General features: G+C 37.6%; 1 protein-coding gene across 2 annotated transcripts in view; it reads left to right on the top strand.

Annotated features, from left to right (window-relative positions):
* The window catches only part of mcph1 (microcephalin 1), an 87,699-nt gene that overhangs the window by 21,187 nt on the left and 53,242 nt on the right, over nt 1-13,270 (top strand). For both annotated transcript variants that reach the window (XR_013800289.1, XM_079635926.1), the window contains exons 8-10: nt 5,444-5,536; nt 5,640-6,818; nt 7,243-7,343. Coding sequence is in view for 1 of the 2 variants with exons in the window: in XM_079635926.1 (XP_079492052.1) it covers nt 5,444-5,536; nt 5,640-6,818; nt 7,243-7,343 (1,373 nt within the window). In the remaining variant the exon portion in view is untranslated. The remainder of the gene's footprint in view (nt 1-5,443; nt 5,537-5,639; nt 6,819-7,242; nt 7,344-13,270) is intronic.

The raw sequence follows: 13,270 nt of genomic DNA, 5'->3' as shown, positions 1-13,270 counted from the left end.
CTACACTCTGTTCACATACGACTGTGTCGCCTCCCACAAGGATAACATTATCCTGAAGTTTGCGGACGACACTGCAGTTATAGGACGTATCACTGGCGGCGACGAGGCAGCCTACAAGAGGGGGGTTGCTAGTCTGGTGTCATGGTGCGGAGACAATAATCTCATCCTCAACACGGACAAGACAAAGGAAATGATAGTGGACATGAGAAAAGGGAGGAGAATACACCAGCCACTGTTCATCAGGGAGCTTGAAGTGGAGAGGGTGAGCAGTTTTAAATATCTAGGTGTCCACATCAGTGAGGACCTCACTTGGACACCTCATATCACGCAGCTGGTCAAGAAGGCCCAACAGCGGCTGTATTTTTTGAGGAGGCTGAGGAGGTTTGGCATGTCGCCCAAGATCCTCAAAAACTTCTACAGCTGCGTTATTGAGAGTGTCATGACGAACTGCATCACTGTGTGGTATGGTAGCACTACTGCTATGGACCGCAAACGCCTGCAGAGAGTGGTGAAGACTGCACAGAAGATCACCAGGACTCCACTACCCTCTCTGCAGAGCATCTACCACTGCAGAGTCCGCAGAAGAGCTGCTTCCATCCTCAAAGACCCCTCCCACCCCCAGCACGAACTGTTCACACTTCTACCCTCAGGACGGAGGTACAGAAGTGTGAAATGCAGGACTTCCAGACTTAAGAACTCTTTTTTCCCCTCTGCCATCAGACTCCTAAACAGCTGATAGGAGTATGTTGAAACTATTATTTTATATAGAACTGCACTACCTCATTTTAAATTTTTAGCTTTTTATTGCTCTTATTAAGAAATGCACTTAACATTATTGCCTTCATTGCTTTTACTGTTCACTTTGTGTATTTTTGTTGTATGATATTGTATTTATTGGATGACATTTGGTGTGGAACGGCAAAGTAAGCATTTCATTGTGCAGGGAAACTATGTTTTCTGTCTGTGCATATGACAATAAACTCTTTGAACTTTGAACCCTTGTTCCCTGAGAAAGGGAATGAGACACTGCGTCGGTTCGCCACACCTCACCCCACCTGGAGCACTTGCTTCATAGCAAAAGCTGACATTTCTGTGTGCCGGCGTGCTTTTGTGTACATCCGCGTATGCCGTCACACTCTACGTCATCGCGCAACGCCAATAGGATTGGATTCGGTTTCATTCATAAATTCAGACGCGCTACGCTGAAGGGCGTTCCCCTAGTGTCGTAACCGACGCAGTGTCTCGTTCCCTTTCTCAGGGAACAAGGGTTACATACGTAACCCGAGACGTTTTTCTAAGAAAGGAAACTTAATCCATAATTTATGGTCATACAGAAGCAAGACATCAATATCACATAGTGAGATACCTCACTCAAGTTATCAGAGAACCGGGGTTACGTAAGTAACCTAAAAAAATGTTCCTTATAACAATGGAAACAACTTAAATACTACGTCATTTATGGTCATACAGATTAGATCACTTACCAAAAAAAAAAAGCCATTGTGCTTTTTTTTTTTAAATAAAACAAATAGGATGCACTTTTTAGTCTTAGATTCTCAGTTCTCCGTTCAGAAAAGCGCTACATGTGCGTGAATCCGCATGTTCTTTTGTTTATGCAGTTATTTGCGCATGTTAACCCTCTGGGGTCTGAGGGGTTTTTGGGGCCCTTGAGAGGTTTTGACATGCCCTGACATTTGTGCTTATTTCAGCTACTTACAACATACCTTTGGCCAACACATAATTCTGCTGTATTGCAGCACAAACTCTGCTACAATAATATGTGAGCAAAATGGAAGTTACATGTTTGCATTTTATAGAAAAAAAATATTATGCGTGGTTAGTAAGTTTTGGGAAAAAATTTGTCACTGCAATGAGCTCATATAACTCATACTGAATAGTTTGGCACAAGACTTTTGAGTTACCATTCTTGTAGGCTAGAATGTTTACTACAAAATGATGTGAAAATCATTCTGATCACTCTTTCACAAAACAACAATATAACGATTTAAACTTTGCAAGTCAGTTTTTGTGCCAGCACTGCTTTATGCGTAGGGGTGTTGATGGCCATGAATATGAATGAGGGGAGACAATAGACACTCCCCCATCCATGGCTAATGCCCCCATCAAGGTGCTGTGAGGCAGAGAGGAGAATCTGAGAATGAGAGGACATTCAAAGGTTTTGTTTTTTAATCTGTTTTTATTGTAATTCCTCTATGTGGAGATACTAAATGTTGTGCCTCACAAGACCACAGTGCTACCGTACATATATAAACATATAGTACCAGTCAAACGTTTGGACACATTACCATTTTTAATATTTTTAATATTTTTGGAAGATGGCTGCATTTATTTGATCAAAAATACAGAAACAACAGTAATATTGTGAAATATTATTACAATTTAAAATAATGATTTTCTATTTTAATATACTTTAAAATATAATTTATTTCTTTGATCAAAGCTGAATTTTCAGCATCCTTACTCCAGTCTTCAGTGTCACATGATCCGTCAGAAATCATTCTAATATGATTTGATAATCAGGTATTATCAATGTTGGAAACCGTTGTGCTGCTTGATATTTTTTTATAACCTGTGATATTTTTTTCAGGATTCACTGATTAAAAAGAAAAGCATTTATTCAAAATAGAAATCTTTCCTAACAATATAACTTAACACATCCTTTAAAAAAAAGAAAGGTAGTGTATACTGTTACAAACAGACTCATGGGCGAATGTAAGTAAACAGAGGTCAGTTGCGGTCCAGTTTCCCGTGCGGGCAGGAATCACGCAGTCTGTGCAACCATGTCAACATCAGTCTCGGTTTTCCATGACAGGGTGGACTTGGACCTGTTGCTTGTTTGCCATGGCTCTCTTCGGGACCGGTGCTTGGACATGTTCATTGTCACATCTGTTATCAACAGATGTGACAATGAACATGTCCAAGCACCGGTCCCGAAGAGAGCCATGACAGGGTGGACTTGGACCTGTTGCTTGTTTGCCATGGCTCTCTTCGGGACCGGTGCTTGGACATGTTCATTGTCACATCTGTTGATAACACAATCAAAGAAACTGTATTATTATCGCTATCAATCACTATGGCCATGGATTAAGAAAAAGACAACCGATTTTGTAATTTCACACAAGAATAGGTAGGCCCTACTTGTATATTATGACGAGTATATTATGTATATTGTAAACACAATTACATTTCATCAGTAAAATATTACGTCTGTGTACTTACCGTCATTCTCGATTGAGAACTGAACGACACCTGCGTGTCCCTCTGCGGTGCAGGAGAAGGAGAGCGTGATGCAAACACATTCCTAAAAAAATAAAAACAACTGTGTTAGCATACATTATCCAAAGATGGGCGATTAATGGGTATGGACGCACAATGCATGTAGTCTATATATCTGTTGATGGGCCATAGGACGGAGAAATATCTATTTATGGGCCATAGATCGCGCTGTTGATGGCCATTATCTGCGCACGCATTTAGAGCATTTCAAACATTTACACCTGCATTCACAATCATCTGTGGCAATATTTTAGCGTGTGTCATAGGCTAACCAAAACCGAACATTTATATATAAAAATATAATGTCTAGTATTTAGACAGTATCACATTTTACCGGAGGCTGAAATATATTTGCACGAAATCATATTTACACCTAAGCAGATATTCGCAAAAGTCAGTATTTTTAGCATGATAATCAGTGTCATAAGCTAATCAAAATGGATTGAAATATAATACAAATATGTTTAGAGAGTAATATCACATTGAAACACGACCATATACGAATGTTAGGGATATTGTAAGGCAATCTTTCCTGTAAGATGTCAAAAGCTAACCAAAACTAAGCAAAATATAGTCTGAAAATTCACATGAGTTCCATATAATCAGAAAAAGAATTATATAAACACTAAACAACTTACTCGAACTTGTATCCTCTGTGGGATCAATTCGCTCTTGAAAATGCAGCCGTTCTCCGTCTGAGATGCAACTGTTTCTCTGAGGAAAAGGTGAATTCTTCCTCGCTGTCCATAATCATCTGGAGGACGACTTTACCGGAGAAGCGTGCCATCCTCAAAACGCGATGAACTATCCGTGAATCTGACGAGAAACTGCGTGTTTTCATCATGGCATTGATCGGAGGGCGTGTGCGATGCGTATAGATCACCTCAACTATTAGCATGTGAATAGCGCCGGGGGGCGTGGCGGCATCAGCTCATTAAAAATAATGAAGAGAGAACGAAAAACTGCGCCTCTCCTTGGTTTCAAACGGATTACATAAACTAAGAATATGTGTTTTAATATAAATTACTTCATTTAAAAGAAGAGAATTCTAGCTTCATAAAGACAAATGTCTCGTTCCTGAGTGACAAGTATTCGCTGAGTTACAGTTCATTTTCGGACGCGTTTCAGAATGGACTTCCCTGACAGAGAGAAGGCAGAACTCGCATCATGTTTATTTTTCTTTATTTGGCGAAAGACACAACACTTTGTTTTTATTGTGAGTATACACAAAAAAAATAGAAACTTAACTGGATCGAATGATGTAAAACACTTAAATGTAAGATCAAAACCAACAAAGTATTTTGAATCTCTTTTGCACTGATAAGAAAAAAAGCGAGCAGATCACGCCGGCGTGATTGCCGACCCCAGGGGGTTAACTAAACCCCTGTAAAAAAAATTTATTTATTGTAGTTTAATTCTAATTGAGCATTCTAATCTTGCCATTTAACGGTCAATGAGTGGCAATTGTTGTTCAAGAAAAACAATCAAAATGAACATCCCTAATGTGAAAATAAAATTTGCAGCCTAAACTTTATCTTAAGCCCCTTAAAAAATATATAATTTATTTCTATATGTGTAGCCTTCTAACTTTTTAAACAGTATATTTGTGTGAACATTTAACACCGTTTCATTCGCAGTTTAACACACAAGTGTTTGTTTTATTATTTATACCACAACAGTAAATTAGTGTCTTAATAGAAATTCTATAATATATATTATATTGGAAAATATACTAAATTAGTAATATCCAAAAAAGCATAATGGGGGCACTTTAACACTGGTTTGTGGCACAAAAAGTTGTACCGTTTACTGCACATTGTCATTCTTGTAGTTATCTACAATGGCCAATGAATCATTCGCACATTCATTGAACAGTTTTCTTCCACATTGCAGTATAAGGTGGATAGGATTCTTAAACTTCCCCTTTTTCTTTCTTGGGTGCAGGAATGTACCCCACATTGTGCTAGAGAATACCGCTTGGTGTGAATAGTTTGCACATGTAACCCAATTTATATTTTTATTTTTAATAAATGCATTGAGAAAAATAAATGAATTGTTACACCCTACAGAATCAGTTCATGCTATATAAGCCTTTCTTTCAGGCTTTTATTTAATTTTGTATCAATTTTATTATCTTGTCCCTCAGCCTCACAGATGCAGGAAAGCGGCTCAGGATATGATTCATCTTTGATAACTTCTCTTGGGGCATCTCCAACACGGTCTTTCTTGCAACAGCTAGGTTAGGGAAACAAAAGTCTCTTTTGATTATTGGAAGAATTACCATAGTATCCATTTGACATTACATAAAACTAAAAGTGTTAACCACCAATTTATTTTTACAGAGGAAGAGCCTTTGGATTGTTTCTCAACCTCTCATTGTCAATCCTCGAAGAAAAGAGATGAACGAGATAAGCAGAACTACAATAAGTCAATAACGAAAATAACAAGTAAAATAAACCACACACCTCCTGAATCAGACACAGCCATGGTGATGACGAGTAATCTGTCCAATGGTGAAAGTAATATTAATGTCCCACCATTATCTTCAAGATCACGACGGTCTTTAGTGAACTACACTGGAGAAAAGAAGCAGTCCACTTTAAAGAGTTTTTTTCACAAAACCTGCTCTGAAAGAAAACCAAGCTCACACCTCAAACCAGAAACGGAAAACATTGGTATATCTACAGTGTTATCTGGCAACCCTGAAAGGCCTAAAAGTTCCCTGCCTGAAAGCCTAACAAAAACAAATCTCAAAAACAGCAAAAGTATACAGCACTCCAAAGAACTGCAGACCAACTCCAAACATTCCTATTCCAGGAAGTCCTCTTCAGCACGCAGTTTCATAGCAAAAGAAAATGTAATTCAAAAGGATGAATCTGTTACGTTCAAGCCTGTTCATAAATGTCAACGTCAAACGTATGCTGCAACGTGTTCAGCTGACTCGATTAGTGATCTTCCTTGTAGAGATGTTGAAGATGGTGAGGTGTTTGAAGACATTTTCTCACCTGCCAACAATGCCCTTAAACAGAGGGTCATTTTGTTTGGTTCAACCTCAGAAGCAGCACACATGTCCACTTTTGACCTAGAGGACTCAAACAAGAAGAGCAAGAGATCGTGTGGTAAAAAGCGAAAACATGAAAATATTGATATTAAAGACTTGGTTCAGTCATCAGACCCTGTGGATATGATGGAGGAAGTTGTTCCTGAGACGCATGAATCAAGGCCTGAATGTTTGTCTGTGGGGACTTTAGAGGTGCCTCAGTCACCCAGGTTTGTAGAAGTAAAATTCAAGCCGTTGGCAAAGAAACCAAGAAAGCTAACTAGACTGAGCTCTGCTGTTCTCTCTGAAGTGAAGGAACGTAAAAGCCCATTTAAACTCAATCCTGCTAACGAAAAGGCATCAACGGCTTCCTCTCCAGTGTCATCCTCTGCGGTTAACATGAAGCTGCAAATACAGAAGTCTCTCAAACCTGACCCCGACCCCAAACGTGTTATTGAAAAAAGACAGATGGGTTTAAAAAGTATGTGAATTTTATTTAGTTTTTTAATATGTAAATTGGACCTTGCTTATCTCCAAACAGACCTGAATTTATAAATTCAAATGGCAGGGCTTGGCAGTATATTGGTAGAAAGTATTAAAATTTAAAAGCTGTATTTCAGGTGAAAATTTGCATCCATGGAGCTGTATTAAATTGTACTTAGTGGCTGTGCAAAGAAGTCCAGGTCCCTGCTAAACCATAATAAGATTAATTCTTTACTTTTTTTATACTCTATACCTTTCTTTGTATTAGTTGAGAAACACTCCACAATAAAGCATGCTTTTAAAATGTTGCACGGTTGATCAAACATTTGAAATGCTCTTGTCTGCTGCTCAGCTGTGTTGCTGCACACCTGGTGTGTGCTGTTCTCCTCTGAACTCAACTTTCTTTGTTTGCATTATTTCAGTTGCAGAGAAAGAGAATAAAAGCACAGCTTATGGGATCATTGAGAGAAGTTATGAAATGTGTAGCAAACCGGAAACTATGAAAAAGGACAAGTACATGAAGGTAAAGTAGCTACAGTTTTTTAATGTATTGTAGGTGGTACTAAAGATATCAGTTGGGCAAAGGTTCGTGTAAATAAGACATTTATGTAAGCTAATTTAATGTTAAAGACATTTTTGAGAAATTGCAAACTTTATCATGAAAGCAGTATTTATTTTTTTAGGGAATTTGTACTCTTTTGCTGACCAGGTATTATCTTTGTCTGTGCACAGCACAACTACAGTGATAATTAGGCCAACACTTAAATTTAGTGCAAGATTTACTAACAGCCAGCGCAAACCCTCTTGATGTTAAACTACTGTCAGGATCTACTAAAGGACACGCAGTACAAAAATTTGTGATGAAAAGGTGTGAACACAGTTATGTTTGCGTTTGACCTTGCATATGCATTATTTGTAGGAGTTTCCGTTCAGATGCAATAGTTATGGGAGCAGAGTTTTTAAATAAATTATGATTTACTAAGGTTTGCGCTAATCAATTTACTGCTATTTGCACCATTTAATAAAAAAAAAAAAAGCATGTGTTAAGCCACCTGTGTTAGTAGATCACACATGCCTGATTATCATCGGCTCTGCTTGTTTGTGTAAATTTGCACTGATCTTTAGTCTACATTGATCATTATGAAATGATCAGGGCTGCGTTTGGCAATGGTCAACTTAGGCTTATGATGCTTTTTGGAAACGCAGCCCTGGCTGTGTCTGTGTTTCTTCAATGTGTGCATTGTCAGTAAATCACCCCCACTCCCATCTGCGCTTTTATGGGATTACGGTTTTATGCTAATTTACCCCGTTTAGTAAATATGGCCCTTAGTGTACAAAAGTAAACAAAAAGGCCCTTAAAATCAAATATTGAGATGTATTTTTAAGCCAGTACTTCATAGCAATAGACTTGTTGTGGTTGGAACAGTCTGTTTATTCACATTATCATGCAACCAAACTTGTATATAATGAAATTCCTTTACCTTGTATAGTTTTGTTCATTGTTCTTAAAGGGCATATGTGTCGTGCAACCTGCCTGGCATCTGTCTATTTTGATTTGCCAAGAAACAAATTTGTGCAGAAATACCATAGAGTTAGATTAGATGCTCAAACTTTGACATCAACAGCAAAAGATATTTAAAGTGTTTTCTCCTCTCTTTAAAAATGTGTTATTTTAATTTTGCTGTCCTGACTGCATGATTAGGTGGTTAGTTAGTTGTTGTTTTTTATTAGCATTTGTCATTGCTTTTTTTCCCTGCAATCAGAACAGACCCACTGCCCTAGTCCACTACTAATAACTCTATAGCAACAAACTATTTTTTCTCTTGGTAGGATAGCATTCTTAAAACTATCCTTCCTGGGCGCCACAAGGTTTTTTTATATGCAATATTTTGTCTTCTTTACTTTTCAATGGTCCTTTCTTAAATAAGAGGAATAAACTGTTTAAGCTGTATTCTACCCCATGTTTCCAGGTGAAGACCGAGCTTTCAGCTTGATGCTTCTGTCTCCATGGAGCGTATTCATTTGCTTTGATGCAGTTGTTGTATGCGAGTCTCCTTGTTGCCTCCTTGGCTTCCTGTGTGTTTTCTTTGCTATACTGTGACATGCACCTGGCAGAGGTCTGTTTGCTTTTTCTCAGCCTGAACTAAACTTCCTGCCACAGAGAGAAGCAACAGGCTTTTGTCTCAATCCCCAATGTGATAAAGTTCAAACATAGATGGCATCTTATTTAATTGTGGTAAAGAAATTACAGATGGGCATTTGTCATCAGTGTTCCCTTTTGACAAGATTAGAGTATACATACTTAAATAGTGATAATTGGATTAGAAGATCTCACCGGGGATCCAGATGCTAAGTATGATCATTTATGGAGAGGTACATTTTTTTGGCATGAGCAGGATGAGGCTTCTCCTCTGGGACTTTTCCTTTGAGTGAAAGTCATGCTAAGGGGTGCATTTTCCAAAAGATCGTCAGCCAACTATGTTGCTAGTTCCGTCGTTAACAACATAGTTCTACATTGTCTGTTTTCCGAAAGCATAGTTCCTGAGAATGTTCGCAAACAGCAAACAACCTGTGTTTAGAAGCATATTTTGTTGTTGGTATGACATGTGGTCTTTAAATAGATAATGCTCTTGGGCACAATAAGCAAGCCAACATGCAGTGCATTCTTTATCTAGGGATCCTACGCAGTTTGGAAAAGTATGAAACAATATTTGTTTCCAGGATATTTCCCCTATTCAGTTATCTAAAATGTAAAATTAAGAATTTCTTAAAAAAAAAAAAAAAAAAAAACGCATACTAGCAGAGTGATTTTCATGGCAAAAGTTTAGTGAGTGAACATGATTTATTGATTTATTTAATTTTTCCAATTGTCTTTACAAGCGAGTCTCTTTTGAACTTCACTAAATGAACCAGCTACAGTTAAACTTCACTAAATGAACCAACAACAGTTAAAAGTACAAACTATAATTTTATTCAGACTACCGGTACTTTGCTGTTTTGGTGATTGTTCAACTAGTCACGGTTACTGTATTAAACCAGTGTATCAGAGGTGAATGTATCAGGTTATAAAGCATTTTAGATATCTTATTATTATCATGCAAACACGTTATCACTTAAAAAACAACAACAATGGAAATTACCTGAAAAAATATTTACATGTGATTGTACTATGCTAAACTAATCATTTGTTAAATATAATTTGAATAATCTACAGATGTTTCTACAACAATTTCCAACAATCTACAACAATTTCCACTTTTGATGCGATTTCTAGCTATCACCAAATAACAAGTGATAACTAGAAATCGCATCAAAAGTGGAAATTGTTGGTCAAAACTATTTTTTTTGCACAAGATGCCATCTTTATTTTTTAGCTTAACTGACACCGATTGGAATGCACAGAATTGTGAGATATCATTGGCAGTGAAGGATGTATCTGCTGCCTTCAGAGTTACCTTCATCTGTGTATTCGGACGTGCCTTGATGCTGTCCTCCTTGGAATGCATCCTCTGAAGGCAGCATTTTTAAACCCAGGTTTCTGCAGTTTTGGGGGAAACAAATCATGAGTAGTTGGTTCGTTTCTCCAACGATGTATCGTATATGGGAGTTCATCAGCGAGTTACATCGTACAGGAAACGCACCCCAGGTGAGGGTTATTATAGTAAACTAAAAGTAAAAAAAATATATGGTTGTAGTAAAAATAAATATTAACTAAACTAAAAAAAATTAATTGGAAAAATGTTAAAAATAAAATAAAAATGACCAACACAAATAAAATAAAAATGAACAGAATTTTCGAATTTGAATAAAAAAAACGAATTTAAATGATTAATAAAAACTACAATAGTATCAGTGATACTAAAATAACAATGATTTAGGCATATGCATACTTTTGCCATATTTTTCTGTAATATTTTTGACAAATAAAGAAATTGTTACAAATATGAAGTAAACACTGCAAACAACAGTGCACTCAATAATCTGGTAATTTTGTGTGCACTGAGAATCTTTAATTTTTTTTTTTTTTTTCAAGTAAAGACAAGGTAGAGCTAGTTTTACATGCAGCGAATATGACGTGAATATGACTGGCCAACTGGATGTAGCACATCATAGTTTCAATACAAGGATTGGTCATGTCCAGTAACATCTAAACTCTCCTGTCCACATTCAATTTAGCAATTTACATGGAACACACACACACACACACACACAAAAAAAAACTTTCTTTTTTTAAACCAGTATCCTTAAGGAGGCCTGTGGACTAGAACTCTGGAACCTGAACAAAAATGTTTTTGTTCAGAGCAAACCTAATTGAAAAAACAATTGATTTTTAATCCCTTATTTTAGACTGATGACAAAAACAAATATTTTATAGCTTGACTACATGTTTCAACATGGCAGTAGTAATGTTATAATTAAGGAAATGAAACCTACTATCTGAAAAAAAAAACAGTGAAATTTCTAACCCAAAAGAAAATAAATGAAACAGGAGGGCGGAGCCAGGCTGAATCATTTTATCCCTTAAAAACTTTTTTTTTCCTTGGGAAAAAAACCAATTCGTCATGCCTTAAAATAACTTGAATGTAACTACACCCTTGCCTCATTTAGTATGCGCGGTTCTTTGAATATGCAAATATAACAGGAGGGTGGAGCCCCGCCTCCACTCACACCAGCTCAGAGATCCACTCGTTGAGGATCACACATTGACGTGATTGGTTACAAGGTAGTTTGTGACGACAGAAACACCAGCAATTTCAAACTGTGTTTTACTAATACAAATACTGTTTTACAAATACTCAGCAATGGTGTTGACTTATGAATTTACACATGGTTTGTCTTAAAACATAGTATTACAGTATTAAAAGCTTGATTTTCACCACAGGGGTACTTTAATTTATTGACACTACAATTACAATTGCACTTAGATATGATAGAAACAATAAAATTATACTTTTAAATAAGAAATGAAAACCGTGAGTAGTTGGAATGAAAGGTGCGTTCATGCCATGCAATTATTGTAGTTATGAGATTCTGACTTATAAAAAGCTTTCGTCTCCTTCTAGAACTCATAATTACAACTTGTTAACTCAGAATTTTCTGAGAGCTCTGACTGCTGCAGATTCATATTGGCATTGGTAGTATTGCCATACAAACGCATATTTCCGAGTCTGTGAACAGCTCCTAGTAGAGCGTCACTGTAATCTTGTGATTATGGTAATTACGACATGGCGTGAAAACAGCACTTATCTTAGGCCTTGTCCACACGAACACGGGTATTTTTATAACCGTGACTTTTTTTACGCGGTTCGCCCGTTCGTCCACGGAAACGCAGTATCAGGTCACTGAAACCGAACATTTTTGAAAACCCCTGCCAGGGTGAGGATTTTCAGAAACGCCGGTTGCAGTGTTGTCGTGTAGACAGTAAAACTGTTTACCGAGTTTTTGCCTTGCTACGTCAAAGTGTGCGCCGTTATCCGCTGTGTTTGACGTCAGATTGTGCGCCGCTGACGGCTTCTGATTGGCCAACGTGGCTTTACGGTTAGGGTTATATTGCCGCCTGCTGGTGTGGAATGCTCTTGACGGCGCTTGATAGCGTGTTTTTGCGTTTTCATGTAGACGGAGATTTTTTCAAAAACGCAGGAGGAAAAACTCCGGTTATAAAAATACCCGTGTCTGTGTGGACATGGCCTTAGAGTGAGTCACTGAATCATTAATTCAAATGATTAGTTCAAAACGCAATTCAGTAACGAAACCCCACTGTGTTATATGTGCAAGGGTTAACTGGGGGTGACACAAAAATCCATGGCTGACTCTTCAGGAGGACGGCCCTGGTGCTTGCTGGACACTTTCAGATGTCTTGAAGCCGCCTTCACTGCAGTTGAACCTGTCACATGAAGTTCTTAATGATCCAGTAAATGGTTTTTACTGGTGCAATATTCTTTGCAGTAATTTCCTTGCATGTGAGGCCATTTTGATGCAAAGCAAAGTTGGTATCCATTGCTAACATAAGAGCACAATGACTGGAAGCACTTTTTCCCTTCTTTTATAGCAAATCGCCAGCTCTTATAATCCAATCAGAATGATACTGACTCACTTATACTTACTCACACTTTTTCCATGTACTGATAGTGAAATGATGTTAGCAGTGAATGTGAATAAACAACAACTGAAGCAGCAAACTGCAAAACTGTCACTGCCTCTACTTTTGGCCACGACTGTTTTGTCTCAAAGTTTGTATGTAAGCGTGAGTAAGTATGTGTATGTACGCGAAGGGTTTGTATTTATGCGTGAGTAACATTTAGATCTGTATAGGTCTGCATTTCACAGTGTGTGTAAGCATTTCATATGTTTATCAGTAGTGTACACACGTTTGGCTACTTAACGTGTATTAGGGCTGTAACGATGTGCGATATGAAACCGAAATCGCGACACTCAGATACACAAACCTTT

The sequence above is a fragment of the Phoxinus phoxinus genome (genome assembly GCF_949152265.1).
Source record: "Phoxinus phoxinus genome assembly, chromosome: 14".
NCBI classification, from domain to species: domain Eukaryota; kingdom Metazoa; phylum Chordata; class Actinopteri; order Cypriniformes; family Leuciscidae; genus Phoxinus; species Phoxinus phoxinus.
Note: the sequence above shows the minus strand (reverse complement) of the source record. Positions and strands in the feature narration are given on the sequence as shown.